The 23,570-nt window shown below is 30.2% G+C and overlaps 1 protein-coding gene and 1 long non-coding RNA gene across 2 annotated transcripts in view; one reads left to right on the plus strand and one right to left on the minus strand.

Annotated features, from left to right (window-relative positions):
• LOC128645913 (uncharacterized) overlaps positions 1–19,169 on the minus strand; it is a 315,083-nt gene extending 295,914 nt beyond the window's left edge. The window contains exon 1 of the long non-coding RNA XR_008400156.1: positions 19,135–19,169. This is a non-coding gene — a long non-coding RNA (uncharacterized LOC128645913). The remainder of the gene's footprint in view (positions 1–19,134) is intronic.
• A 1,678-nt stretch (positions 19,170–20,847) lies between these two features.
• The window catches only part of ZIC3 (Zic family member 3), a 4,051-nt gene continuing 1,328 nt past the window's right edge, over positions 20,848–23,570 (plus strand). The window contains exons 1-2 of the mRNA XM_053691734.1: positions 20,848–21,958; positions 23,108–23,271. Of these exons, the coding sequence (XP_053547709.1) occupies positions 20,986–21,958; positions 23,108–23,271 (1,137 nt within the window). The 5' untranslated portion in view covers positions 20,848–20,985. The remainder of the gene's footprint in view (positions 21,959–23,107; positions 23,272–23,570) is intronic.

Below are 23,570 nucleotides of genomic sequence, written 5' to 3' on the forward strand. Positions count from 1 at the left end.
GTTAAATGCCGACAGCGTCTGATGTTGGCATTTAGCGATGTCGGGTAAACATGATTCTCTACAGCGAATCATGTCCGCCAAGCATTTGTTAAATCTACCCCATAGAGTTGTAAGATTTCTAGTGCTAAAATTATAAGCACTAACAAATTAAAACCCTTAATGACCACAAAGTACCCTGTACATTGCTGGTCATTAAGGTTTTCCTGCTTATAATAGCACTGATCTCACTGCCAGCGACAAGACCGCACTGATATATCCTCCCTCCATCCTGCAGGCCTCCTTAAATAGCGTGGTCTTGCCACTGGCAGCGAGTCAGCGACACTGTGCTATTGAATAAACAAGCTTAAATGTAAGACCTGCTGGCTGTTAAGGTGCATTTATCCCACTGCGTGCATTATTGATATTGCAATTTTACACTAAACTTGTTTGTAGTTTAATAATCCTTGCAATCCACTCACAAGTTTATAACTTTTATATTTTTAATACTCTTAAAGTGAACAAAAATAATTGATTCGTCCCACTGAAGCTAAAATTATAGAAAACACTTTTTGGATTTACTTTCTATTTAAACAGACACTAGAGGGCACTCTATCCCCCTGTCAAATTGCAAGACAATCTGTTCAGCACCACATCATGGGGTGCAAAGATCAAGAGATATTTAAGCATTTGGAAAATCAGGTTTATAGTGTAAAATCTGCACTAAACTTCACAATGGATTCCACTACATATAGTTTCATAATAGACAGTCCTGTATGTGCGGATTCAGTGATTATTTAATGTGCTATAAACACTTGACTTTTAACTAAGGTTAAAGATAAGATGGAGTCAACATACTACATCTTTCTATCATTATTATTTTACATGTAATATATACATTTAGCATGCAGTCTCTTTGTTAGGTAGTATAGATGTGGGGTTCTAGCTATAAAGGAAAGAGAAATACATTACAATATAAGGCACAGAACATCACATACAGATTTTAAATGATTTCTCTCTATGCTGACAAGTCTTTATTCATCAGGCCCTCTCTCAAAAGAACTGGATGTGCTAAAAACTTCCTTTGGCTTTATTGTTTGGTTTATCACTCACACACACACACTCACTCACACTCTCACACACACACACACATACTCACAGACACACTCACACACACATACTCACACTCACACACACACTCACACACACACACATACTCACACACACAGCCACACTCACACATACTTGCACACAGACACACACACACTCTCACTCATTCTCTCACACACACACTCTCACAGACACACTAACACACACACACACTCTCAGACACACACACTCTCACTTATTCTCTCTCACACACACTCTCTCTCACACACTCACACACAAATACTCACACACACACTCTCACACACCCACACAGAGACACTCACAAATACTTGAACACACACACTCACACACACAAACACACACACTCTCTCACACACACACTCACTCTCACACACACACTCTCACACACACTCACATACTCACACACTTACACACACACTCTCACACACACACACTCTCACGAAAAACACACACACACTCTCACACACACAAAAACACACTCACACTCTCACACACACTCACACACATTCTCACACTCACACACACACACACAGTCTCACACACACTCTCTCACACACACACATGCTTGTGTTACCCCACTACAGGCAAAGCCATAATTTCAGTAGTGCCGAACTTGAGTTGCCCAGACTGGTAAACTGTTATTTAATATGTATTTCATTGTATAGTAAATATAGTGACAGTACAGTAAAATGTTATCAAATATAGTGACAGTACAGTAAAATGTTATCATAATTTTAATATGTTAGGGGACTGGGACATGCAAGAACTAACTGCAATTTGTGAAGAAGATTTCAGTGACTGTTTGTTAAAGGGTCATTAAAGTCATTATTATTGTTGGATCTTAAAAGGCACTTTTTAAAATAAAATAAATTTTTCTTATTGTATTTATTTTTGCAAGTCTGGTGTTACTGTACTCTACTTATCAACAAGTAAATCTTTAAGGCCCTGTTGTATGCCACCATACACTTTGTGTTAGCTTCAAAATAAAAATAAATAGTTTAACCTAACATTTTTTTTTCATGTGAGAATATATTACGCATGTAAAGATCTTGCAAATGCATAATAGCATTTTTTTTTGTTTACTGTAAACATAAATAGATGAAAAGGATTGTGGTGGGATTTTAATGTATACATAATGCACTTTCTTTAATCTCCAAATAAACAGTGAAACTGCTAAACAGGTTATAGGAGAATGAAAACACTCAACTTATTTATAACTGTCCCTAACTGGCCTCACAAGAGGGGGTAAGATAAGACAAAAGGCCTTTACACCTACAAGAATCTAGGTTACAACATGGTGGCATCCATTACTTTACAAAGACTAATTCTTTATACTTTCTTCTTCAATATCTAAACAACTAAAAAAAATCATCTGCCTCTTATCAGACTAGTTTAGTTTAATAGTGAATACATTATTATAAAAAGCATTTATTAGGTGTTGTATGTCCCTTTTTAAGGAAATGATTTACAGAAATCCACATCTCAAGCTTATTTATTTGTTGGTCTCTCACATTCTAAGGTTTTATATATATATATATATATATATATATATATATATATATATATATATATATATATATATATATATATATATATGTGTGTGTGTGTGTGTCATATAAATTCTACCATCTAAATAATTTTAAGTTGCACTTATATGTGTATGTGCTTTAAAAAAAACTCATAATACAAATACCCAAAATAAAAATGCAAATTGAATACAAAACGCTACTGTGCTAAAATACAGAGTGAGTCTCCTGTCATGATATAAACACCACTAAAAAGGAACAAACAAGCAGTTCAAGTTAAAATAATGATAGCACTAATGACAATCTAAGAATAATTAAGTGATCAAACTGATTATACAAATGACTCTAATGACAAATGCAACATAGATGATAATATACAAAGTACGGTCGGGTGATGCTATTGGTAATAATGGCAATAATAAGTATACAAAGAATAAGCAGGTGTCCAAATTGACAATAAAGACATCAATAATAAAATGCAAAAAAACAAAGGATACATGTAATGATTGTCATTAATAATATATAGATATAGATAGATAGATAGATAGATAGATAGATAGATAGATAGATAGATACAGTATATAGATAAAGATGTATAGATATATAGATATATTAATATGATGAAATAAGTATGCTTCAAACTGTTCAATATGGCTCAAAAATAGTATCCTGATTATGACTAACATTCTCAATGTGACACATGTCTTTTAATACATATACAACTTACTGAATATATATCATTTTAAATGTAAACCGGAGATAAAGATGAAAGGAAATTCTATTTGGCTTTCATAAGTATGACTTGGATTATTAATTTTACTGATGTGCAATATATAAAAGTTGTCAATTACAAAAATGTAGACAATTTACCCTGCCCTTTGATTATATGCCATGAAGTGTGTTCTTTAGATAGTATAATTAAAGTTTTGTTTTTTTGGTTTCTTTTTAAAAACAGCAATAACATTAAAGATTAATAATATATAGACATTTTCAAGCCTCAGGTACTGTAACTTACAGCGTAAAAAAAAACAACAAAGAAAAAAAGGAAAAGTTTAGCATATTTATAATGGAGCAGATCTGTAAAAGTAATTGAAAAGCAAATATACCTTTTTTTCTAGACATACACAGATTCCTTTCATTAAAACTGATGCTATCAATGTGTGAATCCCTATAAATTGGTCTAAAACAAGAAACATATCATTGTACACTACAGCAGAGGAAAAAAACATTTAATTTAAACATCATCGTAGAAAAATGTTAAACATAGTCATGAACATCACAGAAGATGTATAAGAAAGAACCGTGTTTTACACATCAAAGCAAGGTGTTTTGGTTTTAAATGACATAAATATATATCTGTTTTCAGAACCAATGTTTAGATAAAATACACATCCAGTCAGTTTTACATAGGTAGGGAATCAAATACTCTTTTTTCATCTAAGAAATGTAAAATGTGAATTTGGAAAGCAAGTTCATTTTTATTCAGCTACTGATAAATAATTTGGTGTATGTTGAAAAGGAATCAAATGAAGGGTGAAAATGATTCAGCATAATGCTCTGTAAATATAAAAATTCTGAGATAAACAATGTATAGGTATCAGTCCCAAAAGGACAGAGATGTAACTCTGAGGCCCACCCATTCTCATTTACTGCTGGTTTTTTATTTTATATTACATAATATATACTGTTGGGGCTATATATTGAAGTGTAGCTTATACTGTATATGTGCAATATTGTGGTTTCTTTTGCAAATGGGAAGAGGTGGTAATTTTATAATATTGTGTCATCACACAGCTTACATTTGTTTTTAAAATGGATACACTTGGTAAGCCATTAGATTGCAAACTCTCAATAGTGTGGTGCTGAGCTGATTATGCACAAGTGTAACCAAATGTGCTTTTTATTACATTCCATATATTTATGATAGATGCTTGTATATTTCTATGCAAAATTCTGTCATTGCAGTGAAATAAATTGGTAAAACAAGCTGTATTAATTACCTCCATTAGGTTATTCTTAAAAGAATCTAACTTAACTAGCCTGTGTGTTGGATTATTCAGAACTAAAACAACAATTTTGTAAATAAACTGTTTAACACACTGATTCATGATTATAAACCTATCGATAAGCATTATTAAAACCATTTATTGGCTTCAGAAATAAATGTAACACAATAGAATATTGACATTATGACATATACTGTGTTAAAATGCTCTAAAATCACTGAAAATCATCTTGGTAAAATGTTACCATTACTCTAAATCTTTTACAATCCACTCTTGGAAAGACATAATTAATTAAGTGTCAAGTGCGATATTGACACTCATGGGATTCTTCGTTATATGAAAGGTATATGACAAAAGTAAATTATTTTTTTTAGTGCTTCTGTTGTGAAGCATTGGATATATACCAATGTTTATATAGCATTTAAATAAAAACTTTAAAAGTAAAAATGTTTATAAGCATTCAAACTGAAACAGAATCTACACCATTGTTAAAATTATTATACATATTATTAACGTGCTAAATTGTACAGATTACCATGAGTTCTATTTTATTCACTATATTTGATTTGGAAGGTTCAATTTGTTCACCCCAAATATGGTTTATTTTTAATTATACTCTAAATCTCAACGTACTTTAACTTAAAATACAATCTTGATAAATTAAAAAATAAAAGAGCAGTGGAGTGCATTTGAATTTATATATTTAAGACCAATGATGCAATAGAATGGTATCTATTATAGCTTGTTTAAATTTCCAACGGTAAAGTTATTTTATTAAACTTATAATAAACTGTTTGCGTATGTCTGAAAATATATATATATATAAATAATGTAAATATTTGTTATAATTTTGCAATATAATGATAACCATCCAAATATGATTACACCAAAATCATAAGATCAAAATTTGTTGTCTTTAAATAATTTACATTTGGTTTGTTAATGAAAATGTATAAATTAAGCCTAATTTACTATTTTACTGCAACTTTGGTATTTAGTTATTACTTTATGAATTAATTCTTTTCATAGTTAAGTATGCATTTGGTTAGCTAATTAACACGTTGACTCTAAATACATTTTTTGGTTGTATTGACTCTAAAAAATACACTTTTTATTCAAATAAAAGAAGCTACTACACATTGTTTTCTTTAATGATGTATACTTTATTTCATATTTAAGGTAGATTATGATTAAAATGAAATAATTATAATATGAAATAGTTACATTAAATTGTTAAAAAATAAAATTTCACTTCAATAAAATGAGACTTTAATTTAATTAACCTTTTCACGTGGCTAACAAAACTGCACTTTGATGCATTGCCTGCCCCTCTGGAAAAACAATTAACTCTTTCACTGCTGACTGCGTTTATTGCAGCTTAATAAGATGTAAAAGTGATGATCATTTAAAAAGTACAAAACTATTTATGGGTATATTAAAATACATTAAGTAGAGCGCATTTTTATAGTTTATTAAAATTAAGCATTTTTGTAATATATTTGATTGTGACACCAAATCTAAAACTTTTTATAAAAGTTTTAACATTTTGGTTAAACACACACACACACATATATATAGATAACATGGGGAATTATCTTTACAGTGCTAATAAAATTTTACTAAAACATAAATATATTGATAAAAATAATTATATAACATTGAATTATTTACTTGCCTCTTTAATGTTGCTGAACATTCTAATCAAGTGTTTGATAAACATATTAAAAAATAAGTGGAAGAGGATTCAATCTATAACAAAAATCATTTAAATAACAAGCATGTCCGTAATATCTTTTTTACAAGTGGGATGACAAATTCAACTTTAATAGTTGTTTTTTATCATATTTTTCATCATCCCATTTACACAAAATCTGTTCTGTTGAAAGTCTCATATAGCTACTAGAACATTAACACATTTCAAATAGCCAATGAGAATACCTTATGGTATTTTTGCTCCATTAACTTGGTATTTTGCATATTTCATATATATTATTCTGTGATTCATTCTCTATAAAATAATATGTTTCATGTTCTCAGAAGAAAGTGTCCAAAAACATAATTTTTTTAATTAAATATGATAATGTAATATATATATATATATATGTATATAAATATATATATATATATATATATATATATATATATATATATATATATATATATATATATATATATATATATATATATATATATATACATTGTATGTATATATATATATATATATATATATATATATATATATATATATATATATATATATATATATATATATATAATTGCAATTATTTCAAATCTTTCAACATCTTAAATTGATTGTAAGCTCCCTGTGCTAAGAGATTATTTTATTAAGAATATATATTTTATAATTTATAACTTGTTTTCAGTTATGTTATCTAAAAACCAAAGTATTGAAAGATATGTTTCTAACTCATACCAAACTGATGCTCCTTTTAAATATATGTGGCCATTTAAGAAAATATATAAACTGTTTATAAAAAATAAGCTCTATTTCACACATTTACAATCTAATAATAATAATAAAAAAAAAAATATAAAAAAGCTATTGCTTTATTTTAATAATTTAATGTGGTTCCTAAAATTCTAGACTGTAAGCACCTTAGAGCAGAGCCCTCTTCATCTTGTATAAATTTGTGTTGTCAAATGGAATGTTTTTAGTGTAATGTATTGCATACCCTGTACTCTTTGGAAAACAATGGCACTTTGCATATAAATAATATTATTAATTATAAGACATCCTTTTAATCTATAGTAGTTTAAATGCTGTCCTGGCAGTGCAAATAACACTTTTTCATGGCAGGTTGAATAGGACCATATTCTGAACCTTCACCCAAAAAAAACTAAATGTATATATATATATATATATATATATATATATATATATATATATATATATATAATATATATATATATATACATATATATAAATAAATATAATAAGTTATGTTGTTTACCCAAAGTTAACACCAGTTGATGTTCCCATATACGAGGATGTCAACATTTTTCTAATATTGATATTATTATTAATATTAATATTGTAAATATAGTAGCATGTTCTTGTTTTTGAATTTTTTTCATTCCTTAGAGTTAAGCCATAAAGAAACAATGCAACCCATATCCCATACATTATATGGGGGGTGGGGGAACAGCCCAATTGAGGCAAACTAGTAAACTACATTTAAATACTGAATTTCTCATACAAAATGCCAACTAGATCCAGTATAGAAAAACATATGGCTCTATGGTTTTAAATATATAAAATTGTTAAAATCAAGTAACATAGGGAAGAACACTTTGGATGCAAAGTGTTCTCTTAAGCAATGTTTTAAACTATTACACATTTAGATAATTATATTGTTATATAATAACTTATAATACTATTCAACATTGATTAGATATTTTTTATGGCAGTATGCATGCATTAAAATTGCCTGTTACAGGTTCCAAGTGAGTATGCTTAAACTAATGAACTTGCAAGTGTAATTTTGAGGGAATAAAAGGGACAGAATTAGGATAGATTTCCTAGAAGAGATGATAGAAACATATTTATCATTAACTGCTATATAATCCTTTACTGGCACCTCAAGTGTTAACAACATGGTCAGTGCAGAGGCTTTCTGACAAGTCCTAATTAATCCTTCTATCAAAAGTGTATGCCATGCATTTCTCTGCGGGCATCTATGCCTCCACAGAAGCTAAATGATTTAAAAAAAAAAAAAAAAAAAAAAGGTGATGACATAAGTATTGTTAACATTGCTACTTTTTTTTTGTTCCTGAATCTTTATAAGAAAAACAAACACCTATTTATTATGGGTCCAAACTCATGTACTTCCTAAATGAAAAAAAAGCATTTGGATTTGAGAGCCATTTGAGCTGTGCAAAATAATTGTGATTTTGTTTTACGAGAGTAGCATTTTCTGAGATATGTATATCTATCTAAAATCTATCTATCTATCATTCCTCCATTTATAGTATAATAATATTCAATGTGCATGTACAGATAGATAGATAGATAGATAGATAGATAGATAGATAGATAGATAGATGATGATAGATAGATAGATTAGCTTTTAGCATTTGAAAATCCAAAGATTACGAGCCTATATATATTTACACACACATTATATTCTGATTATTCAGCAATGGTTTGTTAAATGTTTAATACTTTAAGTATAACTTGTTTTCAATTTCTTCAGACAGTGACACCACCCCCCCCCCCTCTTATTATTTGTTTTAATTCCAACAAAAGAAATAGCAATGCATTGCAAATTCATTGGTGGCCAATTCAGACAAAGAATGGGTTAAACTAAAGGAATTGCTTTCTTTTCTTTCATGCAAGGAGAGTTCAATATGTTTAGACCCCCTAAGGTAAGAACTGGTTACAGCCTGAAGGAACAGAACCTGCACAACTTAAAGTAGAGGTTCACAGCTCACTAATGTTTGTCCTCTTTTGTTCTATATTTTTGTAAGAGGAGGCATGGCAGAATTGGAAAGACCAGCATGGCTCCTGCGGCCTGATTGATGTATTTGCGGAGGTGTGCGGCCCTCAGACGCTGTCTGTTTCTACCAGTGTGTGCTTTATGGCATCTTTTCTGTCTATATACACATTTAAAGGTTCGACGATTCAGCATATGAAAATGGTGGCTTCTGTCTTGTCATTGCTGTTGGCAAAACTTCTGTTATAGAAGTGGTATCCCCCCCCCCTTATAAACTAAAAACTAAAATGCTCACAAAATGGTAACTGATGCGATCGAATATGTAAGGGGAATGATAACAACGTGTTAGCAGGAGGCAGCAGGCAATTTCCAAAATCAATAGAACCCATTATTTTAGGGATTATTTTTCATAGAAGTACTATTAAACTTTCCATCTTTTTAGAAAGCTCTTTGTCTGCAATAAAAGGGAAACAGAACATTGGAAATAATGTGGATCCAAAGGCAGAGTAAAATATAGCTTCAACATTTATATAGCTACTGAATGACACAGAGTCATCTTTGATATTGATATTGTTCCAGTGGTATAAACATTGGGATTCATAACATATCTCATTCTTTTTGCAATTTTTATGATCATCCTGTGATACAACCTAGAAATACCAAACCTTTTCCAAACTACCCAATCAGAGACTTGCATTAATCCATCTTCTACATTTATCAAAAGAGCCATTTAAAAAAAGGATCAGAACATCCATTTTAGGTTAACCTCTTAAATTGCTTATTTTGTGCCATGAAAAGATGTATTTTTTCTGTAAAGCAATCAAAATGACTGACCCAAATCAATGTTTATATATGACACTATAGTCATATATATAAGATATTACATATAGCAATTTTGAAACTGTTTAGAGTTAAATAATTGTGTAAAATAGGCAATTGTAAGCATTTTCAAGCTGTAAACCATGAATATACATTTATAACATCTGAAATCTAACCTCTTTGTGCTGCAATTGCATGGGTAGACTATTTTCATAGCCAGTTGATAAATGTGAAAACACAAAGCAGTTACAATTATCAGATAGACCAGCATCTAGATTATCCATAAAAGTAAATTTTAAAACCTGAGTTAAAGGACAAAGTAAAAACTCGCAATTCGTTTAATTTGTTCTGTTGGGGGCTGAGATCAATGTTTGTACATTAAAGTTAAAGCACGCAAAACAGAGGTGATATAGATGATGGGGAGAGCAGTGTGCAGTATTATGTTCTCCTGATTCACAGTCCTAAAAGTGATACCAAAAATGCATCAAAACATGCTGCAGTGTGATATATAAAAGCACAGCAGGATGAGCCGCTTTCAGAAAAGAGACATGGTGATTGGATAGGGCTTGGCTTGATTGACAAGAGCTTAGTTTACTGGGGAGAAGACACGCAATCTTTCACAGTTTGATTTCTTTTCTAAAATATAGCACACTATCCTTTGAAAAGTGCCGCACGATACAATAAAATAAGGTTTCACAGACTGCTTTATAGATTTTTGCATTTTAAGTGAAAGGAAATTTTATAAAAAGAAAAAATAATACCATAATTTTCACATAATTATAAATAAGCCAAAATAGCCTTATAATATCTATCTATCTATCTATCTATCTATCTATCTATCTATCTATCTACAGTATATATATAATGTGTGTGTGTGTGTTTTTGTGTATGTCTGTCTATATATCTATCTACAGAATGACACACACAGAAACGTGCATATACTATAGATCATATAAAATATATATATAAATATGCTGACACAGTCTACACATATTGCAGGAAAACATCAAGCAGAAGTGCACCTCTGAAGCTGTTTCAGAGAAATTGTTTTTTTATGCTGGATAGTCCTAAAAGTTTAATTTTTTTTTTGAGAAAAAAAAAAAAAGTTATGCTTGCTTTGAAAATGAAAACGAAAAGTGTGGCTTCAATTATTAGATTTTGTATGACTTCTATATTTCACGTTTGTGTCAAAACCATGTGTGTATGTTTGTGTCTGTGTCACTGTGTTCTTATATATAATACTGAATTATGTAAAACAACATGTATAGATTTTCTGAACATAACATTAGTTAAAAAAAAAAAAACGGTATTGAATAAGGATTCCTATAGAATAGGAATTGCTTTTACTTTAATTGGTATATATAAATACAAACATGTGCTAAAGCAAAAAATAAGGGCACATTATTTTGTGCACAAGCAAAAAAACATGATTATATACATAGTTTACAAGAAAACTAACATTTGCTGCATATACTGTCTTTGCCTCCAGTACGACACCCTATCTCTTTAAAGAGGTCAAAGGGTCAAGGCGAAGGTCAGAGTGTCTTAGGTGTTCAATGAGGAATGTTTTTTATGATCCGGGATACATTTAAACAACATAATAAGAAGACTAACAGGATTATAGACAGACAAATACTAATTGACCACTGTTATTAATTTGACCCTTTGCTAATTATCGCTTTTTTTGGCTCTGGTAAGTAAAGATTTTTGTTTGTTGACTTCAACAACTAAAACTGTTTAGAAGAAAATAAAATTGATTAAACTAATTTCCATACTCAGGCAGAAGTTTATTTAGTTATTTCAGTCTTTCAGTTCTTAGATATATTTTAAAAGATGATATAAAACATGTAACCATAAATTAGCACAATTATGATGAGAATGATGAAGATTATTATGAATAAAAATAATAATAATAATAATAATGATGATAATAAATATGTAGTAAATTATTTAAAAAGTTGTAAAAAACAGTATTGTTTGATGATTTTGACCCCTCCCCATGAAATAGCATAACGTGCTATTTGCTAGCCCTTCACTTTTTGTTTATTGTAAGTTCTTTAGATTTGTTTAAAAGACACAAACATCTTTGGCTACAATATTAGTACTAAACACTAAAAGACATTACCTACCCACTTAAATTGATATTATGTCCTTGACTTTAAACAGAGCTTTTTTCCACTATATTTATACTTTTTTTTTTACCAAACTGAAAGTTTAGATTAAGTAAAAAAAAAAAAAATGTTCTCTATATGCCCATATTATGATATAATTAAATATTTTCTTAAATGTTTACTTTTTCAAGCTATATTAACCACATGCATGTCAAAGTATAACAATGCATTACATCTTGCTTGCCATCCATAGTTTAAAAAGATCGCAAAACTTTATTAAATAATATTTTATACAAATATTTTACCTATGTTTATCTTAAACTCAATATGTGAATATGCCACTAGGTATCAGTTTTGAAATAAAAACATTTGATTTTTTTTTTATTTATTTATTTAGAGAGTGTAGTCTTCGTTCCACAGTTACCCCAATTTTTTCAAGATAACAAATGGGTGCAAAATGAAAAATGATGTTAACATTTTGATATCAAATATTATCCATTAGTTATTCTTATCTCTCAAATCAGTCATGGAAAATAACACCAACATTAATAAAATGTGGTAACTTTTTTTTGCATGTAAATTGTGCAATTTATTGTCAATTTATTTTTACAGATAGTTCTAATAATTGGATTAAAATATTTATGTTCTCCACATATTGCCAATGGTTTTAATTGTGGGTATTTATAAATTATTATACATGAAAGAATTCCTGAATTTATTTTGGGAAAGCAAATTAAGAGTATATGTTTGTCTAATACACTGAATAGCAACGTGATAGCATAAATGTTACAATTTATGGCCTATGAATTGTGATTTTATCCTAAAAAAGGGATATTATTGGTTAGCTGGTTATTGAATTTGGACATATCCCTAAATATGAAAAAACTTATTTTATTACATGGTAATAAACACAGAAATCGGCCATATTTATGAAGGAGCAATGAAAATTGTATCCTTCACAAAATAAAAGGTTAAACAAGTCTTAGTGCATAGACTTTGTCCTTTTCCCGTGGGGTTTCAACCTTTTAAGAGCATAAGCAGGAGGTTTACTACATGGTCCAAAGGAGACCTCAAATGTGCACTGGACCCATGAGATTGCCCATATATTATACTCTATATTGTTCCAGAATAACCTATTTAGAGGGAGAAATAGTTTTGATTTGACTTGACTTATTTTGAAAGATGACCATGTTTACAAACAATTGATTTTTATTACTTTTTTATCAGATCATAAAAATGTCAAATAGGTAAAGAAACCTTTAAAATAACCATTACTCACTTTCTAATCTGTTTACATGCACCTAAATTGTACATCATATTAGGAGATGATGGTTTATGTAGTTAAAAATATGTTGATGTTGATTCTAGAAAAAAACAAAAACATACACATGTGAGTGTGTTAAATTTGACTTTGTATTGTACTAAAATATATAACAGCAAAGTTTGGCCTATTTACACACACGCACAGCACACACACACACACACATATATATATATATATATATATATATATATATATATATATATATATATATATATATATATATATATATATATATATATATATATATATATACTGTATATATATATATATATATATATAAACATATTGTTAGTACATTATATCAGGAAACATTTGGAACAGATGTGAGCCCACATTCTTTACTTTTGGTATTATATTCTGGTAAAAAAAAAAAAAAAAAAACACACCCATAACTATTTTATATTTAAAATATATGCCTCCAAATGCTACCATCTAATGAAATGTTTTAAGATCTGTTTTGTGCTACATAACTGAGTTGCAGTAATCAATTCTTTGATTGCTTTTCCAGAAGTTTCAGATTCCTTAGCTACAATACTTAAAGGCACATTTTCTATTTATTATAAGTAAAGGAACAATTAGTTTAGTTGCTAGAAAAAAACAGCTGATTTTTGCCCAATAATATATATATATTTAACAGCAGAAATTCTAGAAATAATTTAAATCACTGTTAATTTAAAAAATGTTGCATGTTTTAATCTTAAAGTTTGCACCATGGAGTATGTATACATAATATACATATGGTAATGAAGCATATCTTGTGAAATGCATATGGATATTATTTAGCACCCTATCAAAACACAACTTGAAGCTTACAAAAGAGTTGTATAGAAAAGCATATTTGGAACTGAGTGACAACAGATCTGTTAAATATAAACAGTGTTGCATGTACATTAAGTACAGTTACATCATCAAATATAAATATTTAATAGACAAGACAATCCCAGTTCTCGCACACCATATACACTATAAGCATGTATAAAAGTGCACAGTATATTAGGAAGATAACCAAACTACTAGACATATTTACAGACATATATGGATAGATAGAAATCCAGAAGAGAGCCAGAGAGACAAATAATTAGATAGATAAAAATAGATAGATATATAGATACATATCTAGATAGCCATAAAGAGATAGATAGAAAGATAGATGATAGATAGATAGCTCATAGATATAGACGGATAAATAGATAATAGATAGATAGATAGTACAGTCGGATGATGCCATTGGTAATAATGCCAATAATAAAATAATAAGTATACAAATGATAAACAGGTGTCCAAATTGACAATAAAGACATAAATAATAACATAAATAATAAAATGCAAAAAAACAAAGAATCCATTTAATGAATGTCACTTATATACATATATATATATATATATATATATATATATATATATATATATATATATATATATATATATATATATATATATATATAGATAGATAGATAGATAGATAGATAGATAGATAGATAGATAGATAGATAGATAGATAGATAGATAGATAGATAGATAGATAGATAGATAGAAGGATAGATAGATAGATTGAAAGAAAGAAAAGATAGATAGATAGATAGATAGATAGATAGATAGATAGATAGATAGATAGATAGATAGAAGGATAGATAGAAAGAAAGAAAGAAAGAAAGAAAGAAAGAAAGAAAGAAAGAAAGAAAGAAAGAAAGAAAGAAAGAAAGAAAGAAAGAAAGAAAGAAAGAAAAAAAGATAGATAGATAGATAGATAGATAGATAGAAGGATAGATAGATAGATAGATAGATAGATAGATAGATAGATAGATAGATAGATAGAAAGGAAGAAAGAAAGAAAGAAAGAAAGAAAGAAAGAAAGAAAGAAAGAAAAAGAAAGAAAGAAAGAAAGAAAGAAAAAAAGATAGATAGATAGATAGATAGATAGATAGATAGATAGATAGATAGATAGATAGATAGATAGATAGATAGATAGATAGATAGATAAAATGTCAATGAGAACAAATATGTTAGAGCCCCATAATATAACACACACTTGATGCAGCAGTGCATCCTGCATTATGCCAACTGATAGGGTAAGTATACAGAGCTTCAGAGTCAGCTCAAGTAGTTTGCTGCTTGTGGCTTTCCCTCAGGGTGCAGTCATACTGAAAGGGTCAATAATCTGTGTCCCCCATCCAAAAGATGAAGCACAATAAAACCACCCTCTGGGTCAAAGGTCACTTTGTCACTGATTGAGATATTCTGAACTTTCTTTTACTCTTCAGTTAAAGTTACCACACACAAGAAACATCTAAACACGGGAGACCCAGCTTTCTTAGTATGGTATTTAGGATGGGAGCAATTGTCAGTCTTGACATAAATCTAAAATAAGCAGTAGAAGAGATATATTATTTATTTAGTAAGCCTGGATTATTGTAAATCGATAAAACAGATAGATAAATAGATAGTTGTAGATAGATATAGATAGATAATAGATAGATAGATAGATAGATAGATAGATAGATAGATAGATAGATAGATAGATAGATAGATAGATGGATAGATGATAGATGGATTCATTCTTAAAAATCTTTTGATGGGCACCCAGGTAGTTGTGCTTCCAAACTGTAAGATAGATAAGAGACTAACGTATGCGTTTGACTGAGTTGTGGTTGTCTACTAAAAACAATTAGATGGATTTAAAATGTTAAGCACAAAGAAGAGTAAGCCTTTAATATTCACACTAATATGCCACTTATTCTGCTATTTAGTGTTATGAAGCCAACATCTCTAGCTATCATTGGGTAAAACATCTCTTTCTTATGGAAAGGAAAAGAGTTTTAAATATTGTCCTTCAAAAAATATATATATATGTTTATATCCTATAAAATAATATCAGATACATATACAAACTGTATGCTTGATGATCACATAGTATAATGAATGTTAATAAGTGTGAAAAGGTATGATCATATTTTTTTAAATTCACTTTATGTAATTTAAAGCTATCTATTCATTCCCCAACGAAAAGCGAACAGCCATGATGATAAATTACTTGCACGTCATGTTGCTGCTTTGTCAATGTTTTATTATTTCCCGTCACAGATAAAAAGAAGAACATTTTCCCCAAAAGAGTATAATTTTACTCTTTATCATGTCTATTTTATTAATGTTATTAAAGCACTAATTAATATCCTTCAAACAAGTGTCTATATTGGAACGTCTTTTAATCCGTCATTGTGTTTATTACTAATAATAATAACAACACATTATAATAGCTACTTCCGCGCTAATCATGCTGCTTATGACGCTGACATATTCATTACTGTGTTGCATTTTGCTGGAGAGAACATAATCTTTATGTGGTCATTTTTATGCCATCTTTATTGTTTGAAGCATATCTTATGGCCGGGTAATATCAGACACTCTTCTGTTTCTTTGACCACAAATAGACTATCTCAAAGAAACTGAATAAGTGCTGCTGCCATGAATGTGTCTGCACTTTCTAAGAACATTTCTGAATTCTTTGTACGATGAAGTTTCTTCTCTAGGAAGTCAACCTATTCCCTTTCACCTCCTGTCCTGGGCCTTGTTTATTTCAATACATCTATACGAAGTTCAAGTGTACATGTGATTATACCACAATGATTGACACTAACAATGGTAAAGTCTCACTTGCCCTCGCTTGCCATTAATTATCCCACCACTACAATATATTTACAGAACCACGGCCCATAAGAATACTTTTTTTTTTTATAAATTAAATATTACATTTAATTGTAAAAACGTTAAGCTTGGCATTATCAGTGTTACTTGATTAATATTATGTCTCTCAAAAATACAATTCATAACGTCAAAATTATTTGTAAAAACTATAAAAAATATAAAAATCTAGTTCAGAACACAAAAGGCCTCAAACACATCTCTTGACAATAAGATGCAAACTACATGAATGAGACAATTTAATATTGCTCCTTTTTATTGCACATAAACTACTTCTTGTAAACGCTTTATAATTTTGACAAAATAAGATATTTTATTTAGAAAATATTAGACTGTAACTGTATTTCATAATTTATTTAAAAATCAGACAAATATTACATATTTACAAACAACACATATGATTAAAATACAAAACAAATGTGATTGTGTGTGTGTGTAGCCTGCATTTTGAATTAATATTTGTAACAGTTTAGGGGTTGAGAAAATATTTTCATTTTGTGGACATATGTTTAGATGCAATAATTAATAGAATACAAATGATGTATCTGTAGTGTGTGTTAATCATAATACTGTAATGGTAATTCATTGGATACAACAGTCCATGTATATAAACTGCCAAAACAGAAGTGATAAAGTCTATAAAAATTATATATATACCCATAGGGCATTGTGAAAGATTCTGGTTGTAAACACTTGCACAAATGCTGAATTGGAAGTATTGAAATCCACTCTGTGTATTAGAGAGATATCTGTGTAGGTTTATATTTGTTGTGCATATGTGTGTGTTTATATATATATATATATATATATATATATATATATATATATATATATATATAAATATATACATATGTGTGTGTGTATGTATATATATATATATATATATATATACATATGTGTGTGTATGTATATATATATATGTGTGTGTGTGTGTGGGGGGGTATTTATAAAAAATAAAAAAAATGCACTCACACACACATATATATATATATTTACATTTGTATGCATGTATACACAATCATACACACATTTGATTTACAGATGCAATTTATTTTTTGCTCAGTTGCCTGTCCCTTAAAATTTGGCTGGATGTTTCCATTTTTTAACTGTACAAAAAAAAACACTGTATGTTTGTGTACCTATTGAAAACTTTGACTCACTTTTGATGCGATGAAAGACATGATATAAAAACTGAGAAGCCCAGCAAAAGGTTACCTTGTGAAGTTTGCATTTTATTTTCAGGAGTGTTTATTTTTATAGTCAAGAACTTCACACATCTGTTTAGGTTTAACCATTACGAGAAAAAAAAAAACATAAAGAAAGGAAAATAGCATTTAAATCCATTGTCAGAATAAATACCAAACTTTATTTATTTATTTTACTTATACGTTAAAAAGTTTTATTACAATTTGTCAAATAAAAAAAAATAATAGGCATCGACTACTGATGAGGCCTTTGTAATGGAAAAGGTCATTTATCCATACTGGCATAAGGTCGGGAACCTCTTAGACATTTCACAACAGTATTCTCAGTTGATGATCTAATTAAATTATGCCTTTTTCACAGAAACAACTGAACATATGCTTAAGCTAATGAATTATCTGATTGTGACAATAAAGTACGTGTACACAACACATAAACAGGTAACCAAGTTCAGCAATTTGCTTTAAATAGGTCAATAAACTACTGAAAGGGGGTATGTTTGAAAAACTTTGCTGACACCTATGAAAGAACAAGGCAAATCACCATAAACCTTTGCAGATTTCTAAAGGAGTCTCTGTGACTAGGAGGGCATTTGAAATGTACTGCATTCACCAGAGGAACTTCAAAGCCCTATTACTGCATTGGGACAAGCTCTGCGTCCATCAAATAAACCTAGCAGTTTCCCAGGCAAATCAGTTAAAAATGCAAGCTCTCGTGCAGCAAGAAACTCAGATAACAACAACTTTTTTTTTCTTTCTAACTGTGGGTTGCTCAATATAGTCAAGCTGTATTCACTGCACCAACAACAGTTATGACACACATATAATAAACTAGATTTCAACTGTACAATTTAAGATACAGCAATTTTAAACAAGAATGACTCACCTTTCAACTTATAGTGTGTTCTTGGTGAAGTGTAGCATGAATTTTGATTGGTTTTGATGGAAGATGGTATTACTACTGAAGCTTATTTTATAGGGGTGGAGTTTTTTTTTTTTTTTTTTTTTCAAAACTCTAAAATAAAGAATGTAGAGTCTTTCCTGGGGCTGATTGGGGGAAGGATGTGAAAGGACTGCAGTTATAAAGCTCTGCTTGAATCAGTCTCTCAATGCGCCTCTGAACTTGATCAGATTTTATGTTTCCTGCAGAGAGACAGCGACAATCCTGTGAAAGTGGTTCAATAGACAGACTTTTGGGCTCAGCAAATCTCAGGATATTACAATTACGGCCATCTTTCTTTTTGCCTTTTATTCCCAAATCTTACTCCCTATAGTTCTTTGCAAATGCTTTCCCATAAAGAAAAGGACTGGATTTATAGAGCTGTCCAAAGCTGATAATCATTAATGGACAAATGCTGAATTCCAAAAAAAAAACAAAAAACTTTTTCTCAATATATTAGTGCAGCTATCTATGGAAGTCTATATGATGATGACATTGTGCTTGTATATGAATTTTACTTTATATGGATGCACATATTTGGCTAAGAAATAAACACTACAGAAGGTTTTTTTTAATGTGTTACTAATTTTAACTCTTTGATCTTTTCTGTGATTTTAAAAAAAATGGGATAAACTTTTAAAAATATCACCTATTCACAAAGTTTCAAGACCCATCTTGGAAAGCAGGTTTGCCGATAAATGTATTTCTTTAAGAAAAACAATGTAAGCGGAAAGGATTAACAGGGATTCATTTTAAGAATGCTAGTTATTGGCAAATATTTATGAAGTTATATTGTGTTGTTCTGATTAACCGGACATATGACAGAATTTTTCTGTCATAAAACAATTGAGCAAACTGAAAGCTGTGTCCTTAAAGGGTTAATGTTAAAAGCTACACACACAGACTGTTTACAAAATATAAAATAACTATTTGTGCAAAATTACAGACAAAAACAGAACTGAAATAGTTAATATGCACCCTTATTTATCATGAACATTTTTATAGATACAAAATGTGATAAACACTATCAAAAAGTGACTCAAACTGAAATACAGTTAGATAAAATATACAGCAATTATAAAATAAATAAATACAAATTAAATACATGTTTTTAAAAATGAAGGATCCAAGATAGATTTAGAGCATTCAGTTACTTGGGGAAAAAAAAGTCCTTTCCTTTTGTTATGCATGCTTTAAATTAACAGTCATACACACTATCACTAACATAGCTGTTCAATGCTTTAAACAATGCCCACACATTTTGCAATGTTTATAAAGAGTGTTAAAGCACCATCCAATAAGATATTATATAAACCAGTATTTGTGTCATTGAAAAATATATTGAAACATCAAAAGCTGGAAGATCCTGCAACATATTTATTTTTAATACATCCAAGACATCAACTGAACAGAAAGGGTTAACCTTACCTGCACATACTAAACATGAATAAACCAATCAGGCCAGAGATCTTAGTGAAGCTGCCATATTCAATGCTAAACTCTGTCAATCAAGAGTTCATAGGCAAATGGGTGCATGGGGCTGGGCTAGCATGACACTCCCCCAGCTTAGTTTCTATTGGTGCAATTCAGACTGCCTCCTGAGTTGGTTTATGTGTGAAGAGTGAGTGATTGACTTTATCAGTCCAAGGACATTACTCAGTTGGAGAGGGTGAACTGTTTCCAGGATTTTCTCAAGCTAAAGGAATTAAAAGAAAAGCAATTTTGGTTGCAGCTGCTTCTGTGTGAACTGTATCCTGTGCTGACCAGTGAATAGATCTGAACTGATCGGATTTGTTCATGACAATGCTACTAGATGGAGGACCACAGTTTCCCACCCTGGGAGTTGGTGGTTTTGGGACAACTCGCCATCATGAAATGTCCAACCGAGATGCTGGCATGGGGCTTAATCCATTTGCTGAGTCTTCACATGCTGCAGCTTTTAAGCTCAGTCCATCCAGTCATGATCTCTCCTCAAGCCAGAGTTCAGCATTTACCCCACAGGCATCTGGATATGCCAATGCGCTTGGGCACCATGCTGGGCAGGTGCCATCTTATGGCGGCGCTGCTTTTAACTCAACTCGAGATTTTCTTTTCAGAAATCGGAACACTGGAATTGGAGATTCCACATCTCCGGGTGGTCAGCACGGACTTTTTGCCAGCCATGCCCCCCCAGGGATTGCTGAACCACCTGGACACCTAATATTTCCTGGACTTCATGAGCAGAGCCCAAATCATACTTCACCTAATGGACATATGGTCAATGGTCAAATGCATTTAGGTATAAGGGGAGATATCTTTGGACGCCCAGATCCTTACAGAGCAGTACCCAGTCCTAGGACAGATCACTATGCTGCTGCCCAGTTCCACAATTACAATCACATGAACATGGGTATGAATGTAGCCGCTCACCATGGCCCAGGGGCTTTCTTTAGGTACATGAGGCAACCTATTAAACAAGAATTATCATGCAAGTGGATGGAGGAACCACCTATTAATCGTCCCCAGAAAACATGTGACAGGACATTTAGCAGCATGCATGAACTGGTTACACACATGACAATGGAACATGTTGGGGGACCAGAACAAACTAATCACATATGCTATTGGGAAGAATGTCCAAGAGGGGGTAAATCTTTTAAAGCAAAATATAAACTGGTCAATCATATAAGGGTGCATACAGGTGAAAAACCCTTCCCCTGTCCCTTCCCTGGATGTGGGAAAATTTTTGCGCGGTCAGAAAATTTAAAGATTCACAAAAGAACACATACAGGTAAAGATCTAAGTTTTTATTTTATTTTTTTATTTTTATTTTTTGCAAAGTTATGTTTGGCCTACAATAATGTATGTTTTTAAATACAATAATGTAAGTTTTGTAATTATATAATAGTATAATTTTGGAAAAAAAACTGTTTTCCTTTTTAGTATAATATTGCTACTTTTTGAGAATAGGTAAAAAACATTTATTTATTTGTTTGTTTCGGGAAATTTTATTTTTTGTTTCTTCCAATGGACATCAATATGAGAAACATAAAATCAGAAGAGAAAAAAAAACTTTAATTAGTTTGCATTTGTTGGTCTTACTTTGCAAATGGGTGCTATATATGTCTAATTTCCTTTTTTAATAATTTAATTTGAATTGGTTTAAATCATAGGCAAAAACATTTTTATGAAATAAAATGAATTTGATATGCAAGTGTCTATTTAAAAGTTTTGTATATTTTTCTTGTTTCTCGTTTACTATAAATAAATGAGAATTTGTTGAGGGGACTCACAAGCATTTTGGGTCTCTGCATACTTTCAGTTAAGTAAACTATACAAATGCTAATTAAATCTAATTTTCACTTACTTCCGTTCTTTTCATTCTCTTGATTGGCACATCTCCTAATTAAAGCAGTGATACTTTTGTCAAAGTATTTTTATTTGGGATCCTGTGTTTAATTAAACCCTTTACAAGTATAGTAAAGCTAAAAAAGAACGCATAAGAACACATCCCTTGTCTTGTATACCACATTTTTCTAAACTGATATAGTTTGCTATTATTCAGTTAAGTACTTTGATCAATTTTAGCACTTCTCCTAAAATAATCATTGTATTTAAAAGACATAAATTTAAACAATGGGTAAATTGAATTTAACTGTACCACAACAATCATCAGGTTGTTTGACCTGGTTTATAGGATTTGTATAGGTGTTCCTTTGTATTTTATGAAGTGCCAATTTACCTTGTTAAATATTTCAACATGATATGCTTATAGCATATGGGAGTATTTAGGAATGAAATCTTTTAGTATGGATCAAGAATGGGAATTTCATTAAGTAAAATAAGAAATGCTGAAACCGTGTAAACTTGCAAAAGGGTGATTGGGAATAAATAAATTACTTTTTTTTGAGTGGCTGACATTTTACATATTCTTCCCCAGGTGAAAAACCATTTAAGTGTGAGTTTGAAGGATGCGACAGACGGTTTGCAAACAGCAGTGATAGAAAAAAGCATATGCACGTGCACACGTCAGATAAACCCTACATCTGCAAAGTGTGTGATAAGTCCTACACACACCCTAGTTCTCTAAGAAAACACATGAAGGTAATTTGGTGTTGCTTTCTATTTTAATACATTATCATTTTTGAAAATAGAAACTGAATTACTGTGAGAATTATGATAAAAGATTATGTAATTTAAAATTATTATAATTGTAAATAATTATTGAAAGAAGTGTGTAAACATATTCAAATAGTAAACTTGAATACGTTTTAGCTCTTTTTTTTAACAATTTGTTTGCAATGGTACCTGTATAATCATTAAAATCTGCATAACTTGTTATATTAAATATTAATTTAAAATATACTTTCCAACTAATAATGCCAAAATGTTTTTTATTTATG

This window comes from Bombina bombina, chromosome 1, assembly GCF_027579735.1.
Source record: "Bombina bombina isolate aBomBom1 chromosome 1, aBomBom1.pri, whole genome shotgun sequence".
Taxonomy (NCBI): domain Eukaryota; kingdom Metazoa; phylum Chordata; class Amphibia; order Anura; family Bombinatoridae; genus Bombina; species Bombina bombina.